The sequence below is a fragment of the Elephantulus edwardii genome, unplaced genomic scaffold (assembly GCF_000299155.1).
Source record: "Elephantulus edwardii isolate Elephantulus edwardi_28Jun2011 unplaced genomic scaffold, EleEdw1.0 scaffold00215, whole genome shotgun sequence".
NCBI classification, from domain to species: domain Eukaryota; kingdom Metazoa; phylum Chordata; class Mammalia; order Macroscelidea; family Macroscelididae; genus Elephantulus; species Elephantulus edwardii.
The window spans coordinates 3,459,993-3,471,631 of NW_006399965.1; the positions used below are offsets into that span (position 1 = coordinate 3,459,993).

At 39.4% G+C, this 11,639-nt stretch overlaps 1 protein-coding gene across 1 annotated transcript in view; it reads left to right on the forward strand.

Annotated features, from left to right (window-relative positions):
- PLCH1 (phospholipase C, eta 1) overlaps positions 1 to 11,639 on the forward strand; it is a 133,887-nt gene that overhangs the window by 41,712 nt on the left and 80,536 nt on the right. The window contains exons 5-6 of the mRNA XM_006897785.1: positions 3,264 to 3,357; positions 5,693 to 5,896. Coding sequence (XP_006897847.1) covers positions 3,264 to 3,357; positions 5,693 to 5,896 — 298 coding nt within the window. The remainder of the gene's footprint in view (positions 1 to 3,263; positions 3,358 to 5,692; positions 5,897 to 11,639) is intronic.

An 11,639-nucleotide genomic window follows, 5' to 3' on the forward strand; every position in this document is an offset into this window, starting at 1 on the left:
AATGCTTCCTGGTCATTCACTGTTCTTTCCAAAGCATCCTTAAGTATTGTAATTTGAGGCTTGGATTTGTTTTTCAGTTCCTTCAGCTTAAGAAACATTGTAGAAGTTCCGCCCTTTTGATTTTCTAGCTCCAGATCTTTGCATATTTCATTATCACACTTTACTTTGTCTTTCCACACTTCCATCTGTAATCTTCTGTTCATCTTCTTAATATCTTGATTTCTTCCCTCTGATTTGGCTTCTCGTTACTCTAGTGCAATATTCAGAGTCTCTTCTGACATCCTTCTTGGTCTTTTCTTCCTCCTCTTTGTAATGACTTTTTGCCTTCTTCCTGGGTGATATTTTTGGTATCCTCTCACACATTATCTGGTCTTCACTCATTAGTGTTCAAGGCCTTAGACCTGTTCTTGAGATCCTTTTGAAATTCAGGTGGCATCGACTCAAGGTTAAATTTTGGTTCCCATGAATTTGATTTCATTTTCCTCAGCTTCAGCTTGAATCAGAGTCACTTTGTTTGTACCAGTCCTTGGAAGATGCATTGTAATCACAAGGCAAGTTGTAGCCGAGGGCCAGACAAAAACATCAAACTATGGTTGGTTGGTTTGCTGACTCGAGATTACTTACTCTGGGAATGACAGATAACTCGGACACCAGTAACAAATTGTTTAGGGTAGGAAACTAGAGCAAAGCAAGTCCTTGAAGCTTAAGGAAAAACACCTCTTCCCCTGTTTTTTAAGGAACTCTGGTGGCTTCGTGATAAAGAGTTACACTGCCAACTAAAAAGCATGTGGTTGAGTCTACCAGCTGTTCTGCAGGAGAGAGATGGGCCATTTCTCCCCCTGCGATTATAACAACGTAACAACAGCATAACAAAAGCAAAAGGGTACACGGAGGAGCTCATGTCACTAAAGGGTAGCAAGGTTTCTGTGGACCAGGACATCTCTGATTTGATCTCTCGGGCTATAACCATGGTGTACATGTGGAGAGCTGTGATCACAGAGTTTTGATATTTGTTTATACTTTGCCGTGAGTTTAGTTACTGGCATTGCTTACAGCGTGGCATGCTTTTTAGAGCAATGCCACTCTACTACTCAATGCTGTTGAGTCAAAACCACTTCATAGCTGACCCTACAGGATGGTTTGGAGGGTGTAAATTGCTGGGGAGGAGATTATCCACCTTTCTCAAGTTACCAGTGGATTCATGCTGAGAGAAAGCAGCCCAAGCGGGCATCTTCCATCCTTCCAACGCTGTCGTTGATGACAAACATTCCCATCATTCACTACTGCTCTCTCTCAGACACTATGTTTTTGCTTTTCATTTGATCTCAACTTCAAAGTATAGTCTCTATGTTGGGCTAGAAGTAATTTGACAAGGTAAAAGGTTTGGAAATATATAGTCAAGTGTTAAAAGTCATGTTTTTACTTTGATCTTTGGTGTTGGAGAAGAGTATTGAGGGTACTATGGACTGCTAAGAAAACAAACAGATTCATCCTGGAGAGGGTTAAAATGGGTGGCTCCTTGGAGACAAGGATTCTGAGGCTTTGGTCATGTTGTAAGGAGAGACCAGTCCTTGGAGAGGGACATCATGCTTGGGAGGGTGGAGGGACAGCGCAGGAGGGGAAGGCCCTCTGGGAGGTGGGTTGATTCAGTGACTGGGGCGATCAGGATGAGTGAGTCGGAGACAATGAGATTGGCACAGGACAGAGCAGAGCTTAGAGCTGTTTAGGGTCGCTATGAGTCACAAGTGACTCAACGGCACATAAGAACAACAACAACAACATTTGTGATATCTAGCTCTCGTGAATTTGACTATGTTGAAGAAATTTTATGAGAGTGTCAACACGAAATTAATTATGTTTTTAAGTTATCAGTTAGCTCCTGGATATTTGGCCACCACGAATGGTTCGCAGTACACCCATCGTGATTGCCAGTGTAGTATTTCTGTTACTGCTTTGTCTTCCACACCACTGTACCTGATAGAACTCTATCAAAGCTCTGTCTCCAACATGGGACTGCACTTCCATTGTCTTTACAGAATGGAATTCTTGGTTGTATGACTTTTAGTTAGTTTCTACAGCATCACATACCTAGAGCCTTGGTGTGTTTTTTTTAATGGATTTTTATTTTTGAGCAATATTGTAATATCAAAGTATCATTTCTGGAATCATAAACGATGTTATTTTTTTATATTAGCTGGTTCTTTTAAAAAAGTTTGTTGAACTAGTAGTGGTTATCAGTCATTATGACTTCATTCCTCTGCATTGTTTTAAAATCTGAATTCTTCAATCTCATGAGTGAATTTCTTATATTCCTCCCATGCCGGGTCTCTTTCCCTGGCTGAGAATATGGAGATGAGTGATTCTCCATGCACCACACAACAGTTCTTATGGAATATTCAGCTCTCATTGGCATTTCATTTTAATTTAAAAATATCTCCTGTAGACTTCTCTACTTATATAAGTGGATGTGGTATACACCTATTGGTTGCATAGACTACAATAATAGGAACTGCATCTAAAAATTGATGGCTAGCGGAGTTGGCTAGACATATGTAAAAAACTATGGAGAGAAGTTGGAAGTACTTAATTACCAGGGCCAAGAAATATGTATGTGCACAGGTGAATTTATGTAGAAATATTCTATGTTAGTAGAGAATGACTTTTTTAAAAACTGTATTTATGATGATTGGACTTAAGCATAGTTCACAGTTGTTTTCACAGATAATGATCACCTGTCCAAAGATAAAGGAGCTGTAAATAATTACCTCGTAACAGTGCACATTTGCCGACGGAACAGGAGCACTGGTCTACTTAGTGTAGAACAACACTGGCTTTATTTTTTTTAAAGGGTACAGCATTCTAGTGACAGAAGTGAAAACCTAAGAGCACATTTTAGTGATTTCATTATGATTGTATTTGTTACATAGACAAATATATATATACTTTCGGATGTTTTCCAGAGGTAGAGAAATTCAGGTACTCTTTAATCCACCTGATACATGGACATGGAATGGCCACAAAATAGGATTAGGTTATATACGTGGTTAGATGTAAAACTAGCTTTCAAATTAAGTGCCTCAGATTCATTAATCTTTCTCTAATACCATACCACAGTGTCTTTAAAACAAGATAATAAATAGGCACTAAAATAAATCAATAAAAGAATGAAATCAATTACTGGTTGTTAGAAATGACTTTGCAGTGAGTCCCCACTGACTTGTAGAAAAATTACAGATAGTGCACTAATGCTCTGTTTTATTTAGATGAATAATGTGACAGCAGACCATTGTCTTGACATCATAAAGAAGTTTGAAGTTTCAGAAGAAAACAAGGTGAAAAATATTCTTGGCATTGAAGGTAAAAACTTAATTTCTAAATGCAACCATCTAAGTCAGGTTTTAGCAAATGTTTTATGAATTGAAATCAGATACATTTCTGAACTTGCAGGGAATGAAAATAAAACTTGCAACACACACATCCAGACACACACACTTTTCCACAAAGTAGGTCCCATGTTACTACTTTCTCTTAATTTCCCAATAATAGTGCATTTTCAGCTCCAAGAAGGTCAACTTGATGACACTTAGGCATACTGAATGCCAAGAAATATTTGAATGTTTCTCAAAGGACTGCTTTTTGGAAATAGTTTCCATCTGATAATTTCATGAAGGGAATTTGATTTCTAAAACAAGTAGTCTAAGAAACTCGATCTAGCATTGCTAGTGAGTTGGAACTGACTTGCTAATGATCCTTCGGAGATTTTAAATAGCACAAGAGTAAAACATTGTTGTCTTAAATATTGGCTATTGAATATTGGCTATGGGTTATTGAATAACTGTGTCTTGAATATCAGTGTTGGGTTGATTTTTGACTCGTGGCAACCCTATGTGATAAAGGTGAGAAGTCCCACATGGTTCCATGGTTGGCATCTTTGCAGAGGAGCCCTGGTGGCACAGTAGTTAAGTGCTGGACTACTGTGCAAACTCACAAGACGCTTAGAGGATTGTAGCAGTTTGTTTCAGTAAAGATCTACTGCCTTGTACATTCTATTGGCCAGTTCCGTTTTGTCCTGGATGTCTCAGAATCAGAATTTCTTGATGACAATCGATATGAGTGTTTGGGGTTAATATTATTTTTTTTTTGTCATTAATTTCAGTGAACATCTACTGGGGTTAATCTTTACAGAAGCAAATCACCAGGTCTTTTTCTTGTGGAGCCACTGCATGGATTCAAACCTTTCAGTTAAAAGTTAATCAATTAACTATTGCACTATGCTGGCTCCTTGACTTGAAAGTAAATGTGTCGTCTAAAAATCTGAACAACGACTCCTTGTAGCATTTGAAAGCTTGCTGGAATATTCAGCTCATTTAATCCACGATGTCATGTTATAGTTGAAGAAAGTGAAGCTCAAAGAAATGAAATAATGTCTCCACACTCAAAATACAGTCCTTGGGTTCATATACATAAATAAGATGATGTGCATATGGTTACATATATTATTTATAAGTTGTGCATATTTTTCTTTTTTTTTTTTAAGTTGTGCATATTTAAGATGCAAAGAGGGAGACATTACAGATGAGAATCTCACCGGTGGAACGGATCATCTTAATGGAGAGCACCAAAGCATTACTGATCTTACTATTTTTATTTACTGGTCTCCTGTTCTTGCCTCCCAGGCTGCCAGTGGGAAAGGGATGGGAGGTTTGCTAACATACATTTACCTCTGAGGATACAGGATAATTAAGATGAGCAGGAATAAAGGAAATTCTTATATTATTAAGAAGCATTTTAAAAACAACCAGGGAAGGTAATAAACTCTCTGGGGCCTTTCCTGTGTTAAGAATTGAATCTTTGAAGGGTTGGGGAGCCTAAAACATAGCTTTAAACTTGGTTCTTAAATTATAAATGCAAATTTCAGAATGAAGAAATTCTCCAGAGACTCAGAAGATATTTACAATCTTCCCACATAATTCTTGAAGACTTGAAATAATTTCCCCTAATAGTTATTCTACTTAGATACCTGTGGGTCATTTGGGTATTTATTTACACATTAATAAATGCCTTTAGTCACAGATATTATATTTTGAAAAGTTATAGGGGAAAATATCAGGATTTTCCACATAATCTTCAAATGGTTTCAAAATTCGAAAACGCACTGACTATTAACAGCATCTTCCTCAAACAATTTCAAAGTCAAGTAAACACAGCTTGAGTTTAGACTGTGCCAACTTTTTGACATGGTACCTTAACTATCACTCTAGCAATGCTGTTTCTCGATTCAATGTGTTACCTTTTCTAGTGTCTGATTAATCAGTATACATTTTCAGTCTAAATGTGGTTGTAGTGCTGCGTCAGGCACGAGGTGACATGGCAGGATCAAAGCTCGAGATTGGGAGTTACTGAAGGACTTCGCAGCCAGCCCTCACCCAATCGAAATTCTAAAAAAGCCAATGACTTTTAGGTTATGTTTAAACTGTTTTCCCACAAAATAACATTTCCATTCTCTGATGCCGTCTCTTTGACCTGGAGCTAATCTCCGGATGCTTCACTTTTCCCCCAGAGGCTAAGCTAAGGGTCCGTAAGAGAATCACTTTGAATGTGTTCTCACCTCTTTTGTCTCTCTGAGAGTGAATTAAGCACATGCGCTTTGAAAGCTTCAGTACTTATCTTTTTAATGTCGTTTTCCCCCAAGGCTTCACCAACTTCATGCGCAGTCCTGCTTGTGACATATTCAACCCCTTACACCATGAAGTGTATCAGGACATGGACCAGCCCCTGTGCAACTACTACATTGCTTCCTCCCACAATACATACCTGACTGGGGACCAGCTCCTGTCTCAGTCCAAGGTGGATATGTACGCCCGGGTGCTACAGGAGGGCTGCCGCTGCGTGGAAGGTACGTGCGTATGTCTGAAGGCCAAGTGTGTACCGGTGAACCTGGTCAACCACTAAAACCTAGTAAAAGTAATCTCCTTCTTGCTGTGAACTTGGAACTCCATGACATATAACCAAACCTCCACTGGGTTTTCAAGGCTATAAATAGCACCAGAGAAGATCTTTCTCATGAGGAGCCACTGATGGCTTGCTCCTTCCAGAGAAGCACCACCTTCTGTTAGCAGCACGACTCCCTATGAACTGTGCTGCCAGGCTGCTCTAGTATAAACAATAGAGACTAGTTGTTTCTCATGAGTGGAGCCAAAGGAAAACTAGCAAAGCAGAATGTAAATCCAGAGAAGGCTAGAGCTCGCTCAGGCCACTAGTGCCCAGGAACCCCAAAACCTTTGCTTTTATTCAGAAACAAGGGAATAGTTCACAGAGAAATGGAGACATTAAGGATTACCTCACAGGGCCCCGAATGGGCCGGGTACAGAGTTAGATAAAAAAACATACAGTTAGATAAAAAAAAACATATGTTCAAGGAAGACTTGTTTGTATTCATAATCTGCTTTCTCTCGTTTTGCAACAACTTTATCAAGAGCAGGAACATTTGTTTCTACTCTCACAGAAGTCAGTGTCTAAAGGTGTATGGGAAGTGCTTGTAATCTTCCTTCTCAGAGGCCTCCTGAGAGCTGCTTGCAATCTTCCTTCTGAAGACACCTCAGGGTGCGAGGCACACAACCACATCCCATGGATACAGCCCCCTATATCCTTTGCCCCTTACAGAGACTACTCAACTCTGCTTATACCAGTCAGTCCTACTAAGAAGATAAAGGCTGGTACGCACTATGGTCGGGTTTGACAAGTGGGTAGTTATGGTGAAACTACCTTTGATATGTCACTTCAGTGGCAGACTGTACAGTCAGAACTGACCCATAGCTGACCCAACAGTGGGATTTTAGGGGTAGTTATTTGCACGGGAGGAGACTGTCTCTCCTTCTTCTGCAGAGCAGCTGGTGGTCTTGGACCATTTGCCTTTGGGATTATAGTGCAGCTTCTTGCCACTAGGCCCCCCGGGGAAGTAATTTGTAGAGAAGGCACTTGATGAAAGAGTTGGGGACAGTTTTGAAACCTGGAAGAAAGGGGAAGGAAGATAGGGTTTAGTTTGTTAAAGGAGGAGAGCAGGTGGAGATGAGATTTTTACCTGTTAGCCCTTTCTCGGGGACGAACAGGAGAACATCAACACCAACTGTGATGTGGGTAGAGGTTATTTAGGGGACTTACGAAGATCAGAAGATGTATGAAGAAACCATTAAGGAATGAAAAAGGTATTGATAAAATAAGCTGGGACAAGCCAGATGACAGCATTAAAAATAAAATCCTGCACATACACATAGAAGCAATTATCTTTAGTAATACAGAGCTCCCTCAGTCCCCAAGAGGACAAAAGTGCTTAAAGGAGCGGTGAAGACAGAATGTAGAGATGACCGAGGACTCTAGATTTTTAGGTCATTGTAGTGAGTTCAGTGGTGGTGCCACATATGATGTGTCTCCATCCAAATTCTGAGAATGTGTGAGTATTACTTCATTTAGGCAAGGACAGCAACAAGGAGAGAATTCTGTTTTCCTAGTGGATAGAAGGTTATGCTACCAAGCCAAAGGTGGGTGATTTTAATCTGCAGCGCTTAGGCATGGTTTTAATTTTTTTTGGTCAAACATTCTTCTAGGTGGTATAGCACTGGTCTGTCCATTTGCTGTACGGAGGTAACTCGTGGTTGCTGTGAAGCTGAACAGTGTGACACTGATGTGTCAAATGTGAGAATGGTTACCCATGGTGGACAGTGTTTGATGGAGCTCCCCAATTAAAACAATCTTGGAAACAGGAGTGGCATCCACTTCTGGAATAGCTTGCCTCAGGAAACCCTATGAATATGGAGAAACGATGAAACTTATACAAATATTCAGATCTTTTGTGCGTAGGGTTGCTTGAGTCATACGACTTGATGACACTTCACAACAACAATAGCGACACTAATAATGAAGTAGATCAATGCAATCTAAAATAGATGTAATTAATCAAACTGAGATCGTTCTAGATTAGCCAGATTGCCCTTAAATCCAATGACAAGTGTCCTGGTAATAAACACAAGAGAAGAAGGCAGACACAGAGGAAAAGAAGATATGAAGACAGAGAAGAGATTGGACTAATTTGCTATAAGCTAAGAAAGCAAAAAATTAAAAAAGTTGATAAGCCTATCTCGTTTTCGAGCTGCTTTTTGTGTCTTTGATCTCATATACATAGTTAATAAAACAGCACAATGCTCAAAATAGATATTTTTTACTAGTTAAAATATTTTACTAGCTAAAATACTGTTTGGTTTTAAGGCAACTTACAAGGATATTTTTAGTGTAAACCTTAATATTTCAGGGCATAATTTATACATCTATAAAAAGTGGAATTGGCAAAAGTTGTATAATAGATATATTTACAACAATGGAAGAGGTGAAAAGCAGCTACTGAGATTGTTTATGTACAACGCAACACCTCGTGGAAAGTAGGTTCTTTGGCTTGGAGGTGTAGGGTCATGGTTTTATGGAGTGTCCCAGGTAATTGGACTACTACCATGTTTCTGTTGTGTTCTGAACATTGTTTCTGTTCTCTCTCCAAGTTCGATGCACAGTGCTGAGAGTCTTATCTTGCTAGTGGCCACTTAAGGCAGAATATCACAGATTTTTGTTTACCTGGAGGAATCGAGGAAGAAGAGTCAGAAGCTAAAAGAGAAAGTAGAATGTGTATCTAAATGCCTACATGATCGATTACTTCCTTTGCTATTGAAACCAGAAGAAAAACATGGTACATAGCTACCATTATTGAATGTGTTGATAAAAAAATTTCATGGAATCCTGATCAAAATGGAAAAAGGCAGAGCAGAATTTCAAATTCTCATAAACTCCAGATTTCCTGGAGCTGTGGAGGCTTGATGAAGCCTTGACACTATTGTCTTCAGATAATCTTTGCATCTTATATAAAAATATCCTCTGGAATCTTAAACCCAAATAATAGTTTAACTTAATTTGGTATTAAATGTACCTTGAACATTGTGCTCTTTTAGGGACTGTTTTTTTGTGTGTTATGTGCTATCAAGTCACCTGCGACTCAAGCGACCTAAACCTTTCTCTATCCTGTGCCAATCTTTTTTGTCTCTCACACATCTACCCCCATTACCCCAGTCAGTGAATCAATCCATCTCACTGTGGGTCTTCCTCTCCTGCTCTGTCGCTTCACCCTCCCAAGCATGACATACTTCTCCAAGGATTGGTCCCTCCTTGCAACATGTCCAATTGAATATACCATGGACTGTGAGTAGAACAAACAGGTTCATCCTAAAAAGAGTGAGACCAGACTGCTCCTTTTAGGGACTATCTATGTGAAATCAAATTAAATAAGAGCAACTTGAAAGTGTAGCTCAAAAATGTAGGATGCAGGGGAGCTCTGGTGGCCTAGTGGCAAGGAACTGCAACTACAATCCCAGAGGCGCATGGTTCAAATCCACCAGATGCTCTGCCGGGGAAGGAGGGACAGTCTCCTCCTGTACCAGTCAGATCTGATTTGACGGTACACTCACACAAAAATAATAAAAATTTTTTAAAAAATGCAGGATGCAGTGAGTTTATTTCAATGAGTGAAGAGTGACTTTAAAAAAAAAAAGATTGAGAGAGGTTACATACCTCCAAAAATGTATTCAGTGTCACTACACATAGTGTGGAGAAAATTGAGATGGTTTATGTTTTGTTGTGTACATTAACAACAAAATGAAAGTCTGGGGTCTGTGAGTATTTGCAATTTTGTTCTGCATTTCTTTCTTTTTGATCAGGGTTCTTTTATAGTTTCAAGTACCAACCAGTTCTTTGAGTCTCATTGCAAAAGAGGGAAATGTTCAGGAAGGTGTTAGCTACACATTCCATATCTTCCTTTTCTTGACTCTCTTTTTTTTTCTGCTCAAATATAGACCAATGTTTGTGCTTATATTACCACTTGCAAGGTTTTAATACTTCAGACACAGCACATTGAACAGAACAGAAACGCTAAACACATTATTAGTTACATCTTAGGAAATCATGATCTACGAGCCAGGCAAACTGTGATGTGTTTGGTGGCTGGTTGCTGTACAGAAGCCACTCCAGCAGGGAATCTTTTTTGTTTTTGTCATCGCAAGATCAACACAACTTTTAAAAAAAATTTTAAAATTTTATTCTTTTTTGTGTGTGTACTGTCAATAACATTTTTTAAAAAATACATTTTTATTTTATATTTATTTACTTAAAAGTGTTCATATACATTGTTTTTCACACTGAATCTTTCCCATTTCCTTTACCTACCCTTCCCACCTCCCATCAAACTGTGTGACCCTATGAGTACCTCCCTGCCCAGCCTCACCCATCTGCTCCTACCCTCCCGCTTTGGATCCTTAAACCCATTTTACTAGTTATTTTTCTATTTTTATAATAATGATCCTATGCAGTAATTGTCCTTATGGGACTGAGTTAGTCCATTTAGCATAATGCTCTCGTCCCTTTCCTTGCCCCTGTGTGCTGCACTGTATTCCATCATGTCACACAACTCTTGACAATTCAGTTTCTATAAATGTACAACCTATTGAGGTAGCTCTGGTCACCATGTGGGTAAGGAGTTTCTCTGCTGACTCAAATCCATCAGCCGCTCTCAGGAAAAGATGGGCTGTCTCCTCCCATGTCATTTACAGCCTCTGAAAACCCTCTTAAGGGGTCAGCTACGAGTAGGTCCCAACCCAACAGCAGTGACTGGCAAATTTGATATTGAGACTCTTTGTGGAATCCCACATGATTTTATCAACATGACCTGAAGAGCTTGGTTCTTGTTTTGAACTTGTGCATGGAGTCATCAATGTATACCTGGAAGCTCTGGTGGTTTACTGGATAAAAGGTTGTGCTGGCAATCCAAAGTCAGGTAGTTTGAACCTACCACCTGCTCCATGGGAGAAAGACAGGAAGCCTCCTTCCAGGCAATTTATAGCCTCTGAAGAGCTGGCTAGAGATCCACTCCAACGCTTTTCTTTACCCTAGGATCTGGATGAAATTGCTTTTGTTTTTAAATAGCTACATCTGTAGGATTAACAGAAACTGATTTGTGGATTGTAACATGCCATGAATGACATTTTTCGACTCTTTTAATTTCTTTGAAATAGTTTTTATCAACCTCAGCATCTTGAGATGGTGAATAATGATTTTGGACAGTTTCTCTATGGTATTAGGACCTGAAGATGCTTTCTATTTGCAAGCTTATATTCTGATAATGTTGTATCTTCCATCTCCATTAGTTCAACTGCTGCTATAATGACCTTAGTCAGGATCTAAATGGTGAATTGGGCAAGACTAGTAAGTCTTTCTGGTCAGGTGGACTTGTCAGTGAAACAAATTGATATTTCTTACATGGTCTTTCAGTCTCTTGAGTTTCAGCCTGAGTTGCTTAATAAATATGGATGTTCTGTCCAGGGGATTTCTACTCTCATAACAAGACTGATGTTGCATTGCTGTTGTCATCAATTTACATTTTTTTTCCTCTGTTACCTCTGGGGATCTATCAACAATGTGCGTTACACAGATGACACAACCCTGCTCGCTGAAACGGAGGAGGACCTCATGCACTTGCTGCAGAGGGTCAAGGACTGCAGCCTTCAGTATGGACTGAGGCTCAATGTCAAGAAGACAAAGATTCTCACCAC